The 14212-nt window shown below is 36.7% G+C and overlaps 1 protein-coding gene across 1 annotated transcript; it reads left to right on the top strand.

Moving 5' to 3' along the window:
* Positions 1-1982: 1982 nt before the first annotated feature.
* On the top strand, positions 1983-9935 carry LOC117621310 (DExH-box ATP-dependent RNA helicase DExH17). The gene is made up of 27 exons (XM_034351712.1): positions 1983-2059; positions 2434-2617; positions 2993-3154; positions 3571-3808; positions 3944-3980; positions 4077-4123; positions 4426-4463; positions 4584-4605; positions 4719-4931; positions 5029-5185; positions 5278-5329; positions 5520-5591; positions 5741-5790; positions 5893-6010; positions 6103-6166; positions 6260-6343; positions 6437-6562; positions 6653-6849; positions 6959-7147; positions 7242-7493; positions 7596-7645; positions 7819-7836; positions 8072-8154; positions 8258-8447; positions 8559-8596; positions 8698-9033; positions 9134-9935. Exons 1-27 carry the CDS (start codon positions 1992-1994, stop codon positions 9673-9675), a joined length of 3627 nt encoding a protein of 1208 aa, XP_034207603.1. The 5' UTR covers positions 1983-1991; the 3' UTR covers positions 9676-9935.
* The last annotated feature ends 4277 nt before the right edge of the window (positions 9936-14212 follow it).

Here is a 14212-nt window from a genome sequence, read left to right as displayed (position 1 = left end):
TGATAAATCATTTCCTATGTTTTTTTTTTGTCATTCCCCAAGGAGGGGGAGGGAGAGCATTAAATGCAATGTAACCATGAAATACTACTTTATTAATTTTTTAGTAGGAATGTAAAATAAACTTTATTTAAATTTTCAATTATACTTGTGTTAGAAATATAAACTAAATAATGCAGTTAATGCTATGTTATAATTCTAATTCTAAATTGTGAATGAGACAAGATGGTCATGAAAAAAGTGCAATTAATGCAAGCCTTAATTTTCCGATGTCCCCACCACTATGAACCAAATGTGCTCTAACATTGATATTCGACCGCCAAAAATGAAATATGATATCGCCACCGTTACCATTAGCCTACCCCACCACCACTATCCACTTATATCACCGCCTTACCGCACCCCGTCCAAACTTCTTCAAACATTAGTAAAAGAAATACAACTATTATAAGAACTAATTGGTGTACAAATCCACTTGTTAAATTACAATGTTTGGAGTTTGGAATTAACTTTGAGATATTTAGTGATATACCCATTTCTAGCACTAATATTATAAATAAACCCTACACAATTGAATTCCTATAAACAAACCCAAAAAAAATCCAAAAAATGATAGCTAGCCTTATTGAATTTAATATTGATTATTAAATTACTTTGATGTCCTATTGAGTGCTTTGGGTATTTTTATGAGATTTTGGGGTTGGGCTTGTTTTAAGAAATTGATGGCAGTTTTGTAATTTACAAGAAGTTAAAAGCTTTTTTGTTATATTGTACTCTCTTACATGTAAAGAATCTCCCATTAACTTTCAAGCAAAAGTTTATTGTATGAACTTTTCGGGGTGAGATTGGAGTGGTTACGAGGATATTTACTCTCTTACATGTAAAGAATAAAGTATTTTATACCTAGAGCTAAAAACTTTTAAAGGCTCAAAATCTCAAAACTTGATTATGAAGTACTGTAAAAATTCAACCAACTTACATTTACGAGTATTTCACCTCTCAAATTTGAATTGTCTTGTAAATTTTTAAAAATTTACCAAACAAAGATGAAAGAGAATCTTATTCAGTGGTCCCGCGTGTTGGATCTTTGCTCCATCGCAAAAACGTTCACGCATTGCATCACTGCGTTCCGGACCCTTCTCCCGCCAAAAGAGCCAACTCTCTGATTATAAGTAACCTTCAATTTCATCACAGTCCTCGTTTTCCTTCACCTGCAAACTGAGACCTCTCTCTATCGAGAGCCGAAGCTTCTTCCTCTTCCCCAAGATCTATCTTTACCTCTTTCTCGGTTTTCGCATTTCGATTAAACTGACAGTGTTTCTGAATCGAGGACCAGGTCGGGAGCTTCATCTTCAATCGAGGAACGGGTCAGTATTACTTCAATTTAATGGCCTGCATTGTTGATATTGAGCGCGCACAAAGACAGAGATTGTTAAGATATCGAACTCATGTCGTAAATTTGCAGTTTCATGAAATTTAAATATCAAGTTCGATGAAATCAAGAACTTAACTATTTGAAAGAGTTCTGAAATTCCTGGTTTCAGACTTTGAGAACTGATTCTATCGGTGATTTTGATTAACCTCGATTCCGAATATTTGAATAGGAATATGAAGAGATTTAGCATGTTTATGTGCTGTTTGATAATTGATCTCTGTAACTTGTTGGATTTATGATCTTACAAGCAACTTCCTGCAAATTTGAGACTTATAATTTGGTTAGTGAATATCCTTTTAATTTGATTCTTGTAAGCGACGTGTATCATTTGCTCTGTTTTTCTTTTCCTCCTGTGAATTTTAGCATGAAATTCCACTGGATCTGGATATGCGAGGAAATGAAATTTATCAATAATCTATCATGCTTCTGATAAGCAAATAGATATAAGTCTTACAAATGCAATCAATTATGTGGATCTTAATCTGATGATATATATATATATATATATATTTATTTATTTATTTTTGCTTCTTTCAGTCTTTCAGGAAACGAGTTCAACATGGATTCATATACACTTAAGTCTTTGGAAGATTTGCCTGCTCCTTTTCGTTCATCTTTTAATTTTAGGTAATTTCCCTGTCAACTCAAATTCTATTAAAAGGGGTTTTGTTGGATGCCTGTTCTGAAAGCTTGAGTACTGGAACCAGTTTGTTTCTGTATTTTTTTTCTTTTTCCTTTTGCTATTTTCAAATACAAATGAGCATATTTCTGTAGCTTGTATTACATATCCGTAAGATGAAGGCACAACCACTAGTTCAGCCATTGTGACAAAATTCCTTTTACATGCTTGCAAATGCTGCATATTTCTAACATTGGAGATGCATAATGACTTCGAGATAATAATGTAACAAATGGTTCATCTGGATGGTGTGATGATCTCTGTACTATCCACATGGTGCATTAAGATGTGCTTAATATGTAATCCTTTACTGTGTATGCAGGTACTTCAATTCTCTGCAGAGTGAATGCTTTCCTGTTTGTTTCCACTCAGATGCAAACATGGTTGTGTCAGCGCCAACTGGAAGTGGTAAAACAGTCATCTTTGAGCTTTGCATTTTGAGGCTCCTTTCACGATTCCTCTCTGAGGATGGTAGGCTCGTTCATACAAATGGAACCCTCAAAACAGTAAGTTTTGTATGTCTTCAACCAAAAGGGTAGTAAACATTTAGGCAGTGCTACAATATATGCGTGGGAGCCTTAATTTCTTGATTTGTGCTTTTAAAAGAACCACGAATGCTTTCAAAGATCTTCTTTTATATTTGCTTTGATGATTAATTTCGTCTTCTCAGTTTTTCTCCATATGATGTGTTCTCATTCTGATTTAGGCCAGTTTTCTTTTTTCCTTTTTTGTTATAGGAAATTCCACGCACTTGCATTGTTGCACATGGTGCACTATTCTAGGCTAGAAGTTGGTGTAGTCTTTTTTTTTTTTTGTTGGATTAAAGTTTGTGCCTTGCCTCACTATCCCGCAATTAATTATTTGTTCTGTGTGGAATGAAGATCTATATAGCCCCATCAAAGGCTTTAGTCCAGGAGAAGGTTCGCGATTGGAATCAGAAGTTCGGGTCTTGGGGGATAAATTGCTTGGAACTCACTGGAGATAACGAATTTTACAACGCCAGGAATATACAGGAAGCAGACATTATTTTAACCACTCCTGAGGTGAGTATGAAGATGTATGCTACACAAATATACAAACTAAAAACTTAAAGTACCTATGTAAGTACATAACCCAATCAGGGTAACGAAAAAAGATTCAAGTGCGGTCTCAAAACAAATTTGTAACTTATACAATAAATTCAACGAAGCTGCCCTATGCTGGGTCAACAACGCAATCCCTTCAGGTTCCTGCCTTTTCTAGCCCGTGTCAACCTGCATTCTCTCCTGGTCTCTCCTTTATAATCACCTCAATTTAATTCCAATTCCTCCTTGGCTTCTATCGACTTTCATGCGCACATACATTTATGCTTCAACGTATTTCAACATATATAATTTCTATAAAAAAATGCTTCATTCTCAGTTCTACCGTTCTTTTAAAACTATGCAATAAAAGCGTCACTAATTCTTTTTCTAAATAGAAATTTGATGCAGTAACCCGGTATCGTGCAAAGGAGGGTGGACTGAGCTTTTTCAGCGATATAGCACTTCTACTTATTGATGAAGTTCATCTGTTGAATGATCCTCGTGGAGCGGTTTTGGAGGCAATAGTTAGTAGAATAAAAATGCTTGCTCACAACCCTGAACTGAAATCAAGCTCTCTGGCTCATGTTCGTTTTCTAGCTGTCTCTGCTACCATTCCAAATATTGAGGACCTTGGTAAGATTTGCATTCAATGGTAATTTTGATAGTCAAAAGAAAGAGCATGACTGGAGTTTATTGCATTTACCATTTCTTAAAGATTACAAGTGATAAATGATTGAACAATTATAAATTGTGTGTAAACCACTGCAGCGGAATGGCTCAAGGTTCCTGTCCGAGGAGTTAAAAGGTATCTCGACCTTTTATGCTATTGCATTAGGTTATCCTTTTATCTTCATTAATACGAGCATCCAGTTATTTTTTACTATTTCTGCTGTCCCTACAGGTTTGGAGAAGAGATGAGGCCTGTAAAGTTGACTACAAAAGTTTTCGGTATGCATATATGTCATGATTCTCCATTCACAATTTATGTTTCTTACCAAGTGCTCTACTTTCCTAATCCTTTTGATCAGAACTCGCTGTACATACTCGGTTCTTTTTGTTAAGTATTTTTTAAGAGGAAAAACTTCCTGATATATCCTTTATTAGAGGAAGACAAATGCTTGTTACTAATCACTTTGTGTTGACAACAAAAGTTTTTGGTATACCTTTATGAATTTGCAGAAGCATGGTCTTTCTTTAATCATATTTGCTTCCCATTTATTATTTCATATTCAAAACTACCTCTTTTGCAGGCTACACTCCAGCAAAAAATGATTTTCTTTTTGAAAAGGTAATTGTTTAGACCACGTTCTTGATAATATTAAACCATATGCTCCTATTGGAAAATAGGTACTTGAAAAATAGACCCAATATTCACTCTTCTGATGGTTTGTATTGTTCCCTTTTCCAGCGCCTTCAAAACTACATTTTTGGTAAAGATGACATTTCGATAGACGCCCCTCCTTTATATCTGTATCTGTTTTTCTTGTGAAACTTCAACGCTAAAAAATCATGAATAACTTATGTACTTACAACTGATTCACAGATATCCTCATGCAATATTCGAGAGGGAAATCTGCTCTGGTTTTCTGTTCTACTAGAAAAGGTGCACAAGAAGCAGCACATAGACTCTCTCAGACAGTCATGGCCTTTGGCCATTCAAATCCGTTCATTAAAAACAGAGAACAGCAAGAGAGGCTAAGGGAAGCTTCATTATCATGCAGTGACAAACAAATGCAATCTTATATTCCTTATGGTGGTATAAGAGCTACTTGTTTGCTGTTCAGCTCCCAGTAAACTTTAATTTATTGCAAGTCCCACACTGAGTTGTTAACAAATAAATTGTTTGTTTGCAGTTGGTTATCACAATGGTGGCCTTTCCATGAAGGATCGTAATCTCGTCGAAAGTCTTTTTCTTAAGGGTGATATTCAAATTTTGTGCACAACAAATACTCTTGCTCATGGAATCAACCTACCGGCACATACAGTAGTCATAAAATCAACACAACACTTGTATGTTTGAACTTCCATTTCTTGAAATCATTACAATGAAACTTGAGAGGACATCTTCTGTGTTTATTAATTAACATGTGCATTTTGCCCAGCAACAAAGAAAAAGGTCTTTACATGGAATATGACAGATCTACAATACAACAGGTTTGTTAATTCAGATACTTTTTAAGAAGGAATGTTTCCAATTAGGTATGATTGGGATATGATATATTATCTCATTTAAATAATCAAGGTTCTATTTGAAAGAAATGACGCCAGAAGAAAATAAAAAGAAAACCTTGTCCTATTAAATGTAATTTTAGTTTCACATTATGTCAGTTGTATCATCCTGCAGATGTGTGGGAGGGCAGGTCGGCCACCATTTGATGATACAGGAATGGTTATAATCATGACAAGAAGAGATACGGTAGTTTAATGTCTTTCTTCCTTCATTTTCACTGCTGTGTGCATTTTTCATCTAGTCTCTTCATTGTTTTAGAAATTGAACAAGTCCTGTTTGGTCTCTGAAGTTCTTTTCCTTTAGGAATACGTAATTTTCTTCTTACTTGATCTCAGGTTCACTTATACGAGAATCTCTTGAATGGATGTGAGATGGTGGAATCGCAGTATGTGTTATAATTTTATCACAGAATGAATTTGGTGCTCTGGGCTTTTTGAGGGTGTATTGAAAAAGTTATTGCATGTCTTGTTTTGTCTCCTTTTATTAGATTGCTTTCATGTTTGACGGAGCATTTAACCGCAGAGATAGTTCAACTGACTGTCTCTAATATTCCAAGCGCAATTGAATGGATGAAGTGCTCTTTCTTGTATGTGAGAATGAAGAAGGCAAGTAATAATCACGGCACCCATTTAAATGGATATCTTTCCTATATTTCTTTCCCATATAACTAACTTCAGATTGTTTAATGCATAATCAGAACCCTGGGCACTATGCAGTTAGAAAAGTGATTTCTAAAGACCACATAGAAAAACATATGCAAGGTACTGAAACTGTGTACTTGTAGAATTATCAAGGGATTTCCTCGCCCTTGTATCTCTATCTCTCATTTGATTATCAATTTTGTTTTCCATCAGACGTCTGTGTAAAGAAAGTTAATGAGTTGTCCCACCATCAGATGATCTGGACGGATAAAGATGGTTTTCTCTTGAAACCACTAGGTATCAATACCATTAACCCATAACACAGTACCTTCAGAATTCACGCTTGACCAAAATATTACTAATTTCTAACATTCCTTTTTCATCCGTTAGAACCTGGGAGGCTGATGACGAAATACTACCTGAAATTTGACACAATGAAACACATTATGCAGACACCTGTAAACTGCAGTTTGGAAGATGCTCTTCATGTTATATGCCGTTCTGAGGAAATTGCATGTAATGTATATTTAAGTACTTCCTGCCATTTCACTGTTGTTTAGAAAAGTCGAATGAAGGAATCATGTATCTATCTACTGGTGTATGTAGGGATACAGCTCAGACGTAATGAGAAGAAGCTTCTAAATGACATAAACGCTGATAAAGATGGTCGACTTCGCTTTCATATCCTTGATGACAAAGGGAAGCGAAAAAAGCGTATTCAAACCAGAGAAGAAAAGATATTTGTTCTGGCTAATGACTGCTTGACTGGTGATCCTTCGGTTCATGATTTATCCCTTACCCAGGTTTCGTTGCTCATAACCTTTAATGTGTTCCTTCATAACCTTGATCCCTGTTGCATTTGATTATATTCAGAGCTAGATTGTTGAAATCAAATTGGTTTCTGTGTCATAGGATATGAACTCTATATGTTCAAATGGCTGTAGAATTGCCAGGTGCATGAAAGAATTTTTTATTTACCAAAAGAACTACAAAGGAGCCCTGAACTCAATGCTTCTGGCAAAGTCATTATATCAAAAACTCTGGGATGACAGTCCATACCTGCTGAAACAATTACCTGGGATTGGAATGGTGACTGCAAAGGTATCCCACTTCGTTATACGTTCGGGAATTAAACTTGCTTTTTATATCCTTGTGTCACTCAAATATTGACCCTTTGCAACTCTTCTTCCTTCAGGCATTACATTCAATGGGAGTAAAATCATTTGGAACACTGGCTGAGGCTGATCCCAGGAGAATAGAGATAGTCACCGGTCGAAAGTACCCTTTTGGAAACCATTTAAAAGACTCTCTACACTCGCTACCTCCAAAAGTTGAGATGAAGGTTGAGGAAACTGAATGCCAGAGGCAAGGGAAATTGAAGCTGGTGGTAACATTGACTCGGCTATCACAGACATTCCAACCAACCAAACGACACTATGCTGATATGGTATACTCTAGCAGGGCTCTGCATAATTTTGTCAAATGTTTGATGCGATACTACTTTTAGTGTTGTTATGCAAATCTAATTCTAAGATTTTATTTGCTACAGATTGTTGGTTCAGAAGAAGATAACCTGATTCTCTTTCATGAGAAAATAAGGTGATCCTAACTTGGTCGCTTACTTTTAATCTTTGGTTTTTTGCACAAGATGAAAGGAGAATACCAAGGGGTTCCTGCCAACTTGTTTACTAGACCTAATATGTAGCTTTTTTCTTTTGGCCGGAGGTGGTTCGGTAAACTTCCTGTTTCTACTCTATGCTTTCTGGCTGCAGAGTGGAAGAATTCTCCAGGTGTGCAGCCTTAACGCATTAGTTCTCTCTTTGAAAACATGGAAGCATGTTAGGCGTATGATAACACTGATTATTAAAATTAAAATAGTAACCTTTACAGTATGACTAAGTCACTAGAAGAAGCTCAGGTTTCTGGTTGACAGCACAAGATTTTTCCCTTTTTTGTTCTGGGAGAGCTTTTGAGAGTGCATGATTATTACCTTCTTTAGTCTGAGTTTGGTTTGTTTCATTGCAGCCCCTATAGCGCCACAATTCTCTTGTCAAATCCCCAACAAGGAAAGCTGACTGTAAAGGCTAATCTTATTTTTGAAGAATACAGTATAGCCCCTATCCTGCTATTTCTGGTTTCTGCCACTTGACAATATAGTCTGGCATAAATTTCCTGGGTTATTATGTTTAATTTGTTGTTTTATTCATGCAGTTGGCATTGATATCTACCAAAAACTTATATTTATGAAGGACAATTTAAGTGTGAATAACAAACGGGGAAAGAAACCCCCCTCTTTTCCCCCACCTGAGGAAGTATGTATCATCGAAGATGATGCTATACATCAGTCTCCAACCAAAGAGCTTCCGAACTCGACCAAATCCAAGAGGGTAAATGATTCCATGTGAGTGTTTCTTCACTGATATTTGCATTTCATTTCTGATGATTAAAATTGCTTTTCAGGGGTCTGACAATTTGGTTTGTTTTACTTGATTATTTGGGTTTTCTATACTAGGCCCAGTTTCAACCTCCTGGATGAAGAGTCTGAAGAAGGTAGAGCTTAATTGATAGAAATGATGATGCTAAGTATTTTACTCTTTTCTTTTCAACCTTTTCCCCTACTCGCCAACAAATTTTACCTCAAATCTTTGTAGATGAAGCTGCTGCCAATGTTCACGAAGATGAGATTGCTGCCAAGGCTGAAGACAATGAATGCAAAATCATTACACAACAAACAGTATTTGACCACATACGTGAGAAAGCGAAGAACTTCCCTGTCTTAGCGGCATCAAATGTTGTGTGCTCTCCATCCTCAGAGCGCTTAGTTTTGACAAGAAAACGTGCTCGTGAGAAGCAGCTTGAACCCCATAACGAAGTTGAGGTTTTGGAAGAGTTGGAATGGAATAAAATTCCAAGATGGGCGGTGGTGAATCCATCTTCCGAATCGAAAGAGACAGAACAAAATCAACATAACCTCATGGATGAGAGAGGTGACAACACACACACACACACTCGCAATCACTTTTTTGGTTCTTATATATGTTATGTGGAGTGTTTAATCATTATGCCTTTTGTTTTTCTCTACTGAAGCTGGGCTTCCTCTTGAACCTGGAGATGGCGCATTCAAAACTTCAGGAGAAGAAACAATATTTGAGCACATACGAACAAAAGCCAAGAATTTTCCGGTGATCAACAAATCGAAGGTGGTGGAGTCCGGGTCCTTAACCAAAACAAAAGAACAACCCTCTAAGAATCATCCTGTGTTGAGCATGGATCCTTCTGGCGTGCAAAAAGGAACAAACTCAAATAAAGTATTGAGAAACACTGCACTCATCTCAGATTTGGAAACCAAAGAGGTGGAAAAAGATGAATGCGGGATATCGAATGCTTCTCCTAGAGGTTTAGGCAACGCTGCTCATCTATCATCTAGTAAAATGCTATCGTTTGATATCTCCATGTTGAAGAATACCAGGCCATCCGCAGATCCAGGCAGCTCCATGGAGAGCAGAACAAGGAAACAGCAGCCGTCTCCAATTGTACCACAAAGACAGTGCTGCACATTGACAACAGTTGCCAAAACCAGGGAAGTAGAAACATTTCTTGGATTTCAGAGTGTCTTTTCTTTTCTCTGATGTTTCTTCCGATACACAAAAATGAGACGATAGATATATCAGTATAGAGGAAACTTACTTTTTCAGATTATAACTTCATGTGGGTAGCAACGTATATGACCCACAAATTGAAACTTGAGATCAGTGGGATGGATATATACTTACTGGTTTGGCTTCTCAATTACTGTCCAGAAAAGTGCTTTACGAGGGTATGAATGATTAATTTTGAATGAAAAGTGAGGTTTAAGGACGTCATAAACCCAGTTAGTTTGCCGCTTTCCTATTTCTAGTTCAATTTAAGAAAGACATGTAGTAGCTTGCCTTGGAATGATTTTCTAGATTTTTTTTTTTTGAAGTGATAATTTTACACTTAGATTTGACCAAATTTTCTAGATTTTTTGTTTGTTAATATACTCCAATACCAAATAGTACTTGTTCATGAATCATTGGTTTCCCTCTCAGTCACAGGTCATAAATATATTCCCTTTTGTTATAGTATTCTTCAATCTATAATTTTTCGAAAAAAAATTATAGTATACTGACTCTAGTACATGTATTTACTATTTGCCGAGTAGCGTATTTGGAAACTGCTCCAAGATTGTTGAAAACTTTTATCTTGGCTGGTCAATTGTTTGAATTTTGGGGGTTTTTTTAAAAGGATCTTTCGTATTGAGCGAGCGATAACATACTAAATTCTTACACACTATACAAATGCTATAACTTGAATTTTGGCCCCTTTTGTTATTATTACTAATACTTTTTCGACAGTCCTTCCTTTTTCTTAAAGAAGGAATGCAAAGGCCAACGGTGGAAGTCCATTTCCGAGAAGGCTTCAATGTTCCTAGGCTCTGGCAAAATGATATATTGAGGCAGTGTCATCCTAATAGGGTAAATTTCATTTTACTACTCTAAAGTTATTCAAAGTTTCATTATCCAAAGTTTTTTTTCGATGACAGTCTCATTCCCTATAAATAGCATGCATTTGTAATGCATGCGCTAAATAAGGTCGTGGAGGGAGCATGATGTCATTGTGCCAGTATTTCAATTCAATCACACATTGTCACGCAAAAAGTTTTAAAAACGTCGTACACAATTGGTTTAGAATACGTGATTGGTAAAAAGCATCATACACAATTGGTTTAGAATTCATGATTGGTTTGAAATTCCGACACAAACAGCGTAAAAAAAGTAAAACAGGTCATTAACTCGTGATTGGCTTGGAATACCGACACAGTCACATCCGGTGACTCTTTACTCTGTGGACGAGGGTCACGCTATATCCACGCCCCAATTTGCAGTTATATATATGTTACATAAAATTTCTCATAAGCACAGAGTATACCAATTAAGCACTAAGCACACCAAAGCCATCGATGTCTTCAGAAGCTTCGGAAAACGCCGAAATGTCCCGTATCCGTAGAATCGCGGAATGGATGGAATCAGATACAGAGTCTGATGATCTCCATGGCTTGCATAGTCGTCTCATAATTCGTTTGCAGATGGAGGTAGGACGACACTACATACGGCGCCGTCTACTAGCAGACGACAACTTCAATATCAATACAAGTATTAATAATTTCAATAATATTGGTAATAATGGGCCGTTGGCGGCGGCGGCATCCAAGGCCTCCATAGACGCCATGCCAAGAGTGACCGTGACGAGCCAAGGCGCCGAGTGCAGTATCTGCTTGGAAGGCTTGGAGGTCGGCGCTGAAGCCAGAGAGATGCCCTGCAAACACAGGTTTCACTCGCTTTGTATCGAATTGTGGCTCGGCAGGCGAGGCTCCTGCCCGCTTTGCAGGTTCTCTATGCCCTAGGAAGGAACACCAATGGATTAATTTAGATTAATCCCCTTAATTAATGTCTGGTTTGAATTGGATTATCATTTGCTTAGGCTCCTTTTGGAATGAAGGAAACATTTTGTTCATGAAGGCTTTTTTGGAAGTGCTGCACTAGAAGATCGTCAGAGAAATTTCAATTTGGCATTTTAGTTGTTATAGTCCCTAAACTTAGATGAGATTTACATTTTGGTCCTTAAATTTGTAAAATGATTATTGCAGTCCCTCAATTCGAAGTGATAGTCCTGTCGTCCTATTTGATAAATTTTGTCAAATCTGAGTGTAAAATTATCACTTCAAATCAAACCTCCATCACCAACACCAAACATCACTCCCATCACCACTTTGTACTCAAATCTACCATTTCCACTACCACAACAAGAACAAACCCCAGTTGCTTTCTTTTGAATTTTTTTATTTACACCCATCAAACATCCAAGTTTACCCCACTATTTTTTCAAAACCTTAAAATCTAATATACCTTTCATAATGTTATAAACTGAAAAGAGAAAATAGAAAGGGAATTCATATAGAGAGAGAATTTTAGGAGCAGAGAATTGTCATTGAAGTTTTCTTCTCTTCTTCTCAGATCGTCGGAGTTGTCCGAGGTGCAAGAAATTAGAAGCCGACGGCTCTAAGACGACGCCGTTTGAAACTCTCCGGATCTAGCACTGTTTCATCACTTTGGCTAGAGAGCTTGGCCATGGATCTGAGTAACGGCGGATGAAGAAACCAAGAGAAGGCCAGAAATGGAGGAGGTTGTTTCCATGCTAGAGGCAATTAACACGTCAAACAGTGAAGCCTCAATTCGTAGTCATGCTATTTCGGGTTTGCTTGGTCCGCATAAAACAGAGCTCAGAGTCAAAAACAGAGACAAGTAGTTGTTTTCATAGCAGGGTGAGCTAGAAAAGCAGCAAAGCCAGTGTGTGGGAGTGGTTGGTTTGGTTGGTATTCTCGCTGAGAGAGGAGAGGGTTGAGGGGATGAGTTTCATCAGAGAATTCGTATATTTGAGAGCGAATTCGTGCTGATAACGTGTTATAAACTGAAAAGAGAAAATAGAAAGGGAATTCAGATAGAGAGAGAATTTTAGGAGCAGAGAATTGTCATTGAAGTTTTCTTCTCTTCTTCTCAGATCCTCTACTTTCTTTGCATAAGAGAGAAGCCTTTTATAGGCAAAGGGTGAGCAACACCCGTGAATCTACAATACACACCCGTGAATCTACAATACAATCATGCACCAAAGTCTACAAACAAATAGTAAGTGGGCTCCACTACTTTATACTTTACAACACATAATAAATTAAAATTTTATTATTTCAACACAAACACCCCCAAATTCGACCAACCACCTCTCATAGATAACATAAAAATACTATTTTGTCCATTATAAAAAATATAAAATTATTGTATTGTCCCTAAATTTGACAATAGACTAACCCTACTGAACAAAGTGGATTTCATGAACTACAAAATCATTTTGGAAATTCGAAGAATAGAATGCAAATCGAGTATAAATTTAAGAATTATAGCAACTAAAAAGTCATTTTAATTTATTGAAAATCCAAAGAGGTGTTATGAAGGAAGCACTTACCACGTGCTTCTCCTCCATAAATCCCTTTTGTGACACACTTGAAAGTGATTATTAAAGAAGCACTCTCTAAAAAACGCTTTATTTATAACGTAGTGTTGTAAAGAATAAACATGTGGAGCCCACATTTATGGGGCCCACAAAGAAATTAAGCAAAATATTTTGGAGGTTTATCCCCTGCACACTCACGGATGTGTATCACGGGTGCCATTTAACATGCCTATAAATAGGCAACCCTCTGCCTGCAAAGTGAGATAGAAAAGAAAGGAGAAAAAGGAAACGGAAAGAGAAAGGAGAAAAAGGAAACGGAAAGAGAAAGGAGGAAAAAGAAGAAGAGAGAAAGAGAAGAAGAAGAGGAAGAAAAGAAAGAGGGTGAGTAAGCAGAGAGAAAATTCAGTAAGCCTCATATATTGTAAACTCTAAATTTGTAGCCCTATTATATTATTTAGTGAAAAGGTTACTGCTGCTGCTCTCCGAGGACGTAGGCATAGCCGAACCTCGTTAAATACTGTGTCTCGTCTACTTTACGTGCAGCTCAAAAAATTCGCACATATCTCAGGTTATTTTATAACACGTTATCAGCACGATAGTCTCTCCTTTTATTTCTGAAATTTTTCCAACTCAACACTATGTGGTTATTTCTCTGTCTCCTCTCTGTCATATGTCTACTCTCACTTTACTACTACAACGACATGCAAACTTTCTTTTTTGTGTTCTCACAATTTCTATGTTGCTTAATCCATGCTTGTTTAATTTACTTTTTTGTAACGTAATTTGTAATTTCTAAGTTATTTAATCAGTCCTGTTATTTTATGGTGGTGTAATTTTATTTTTACCCATCGCGTTGTAATACAAATTATTGTAATAAAATGATGGTGTGATCTTAAAACCCATCTATTATATCTTGAATAGTGGCGCAGTAATATTGCCCATACTATATAATATATTATGCACTTCATATATATTATGTGGAGGTTTTTATCCCCACATTTAATTTTATTTATGGTATGGTGTAGGTTTATTACCCATACGGCAATATTTAAAGGGTGGTGCGGGTTTATCGTCCACGCCTTTGCTTTTATTTAAATGTATGGAGCAGAATTAGTGCCCATACAAGCACATTTACTTTAC

This window comes from Prunus dulcis, chromosome 3, assembly GCF_902201215.1.
Source record: "Prunus dulcis chromosome 3, ALMONDv2, whole genome shotgun sequence".
Lineage (NCBI taxonomy): Eukaryota > Viridiplantae > Streptophyta > Magnoliopsida > Rosales > Rosaceae > Prunus > Prunus dulcis.
This window is presented reverse-complemented; position numbering and strand designations above follow the sequence as displayed.

Bases quoted from the DNA above. Each gene is read 5' to 3' on its own strand.
- LOC117621310 (XM_034351712.1), top strand. From the start codon at position 1,992: ATGGATTCATATACACTTAAGTCTTTGGAAGATTTGCCTGCTCCTTTT. The intron at 2,618-2,992 runs GTAAGTTTTGTA...TGTGGAATGAAG, and splicing joins CAAATGGAACCCTCAAAACA to ATCTATATAGCCCCATCAAA. The intron at 4,932-5,028 runs GTATAAGAGCTA...GTTTGTTTGCAG, and splicing joins ATCTTATATTCCTTATGGTG to TTGGTTATCACAATGGTGGC.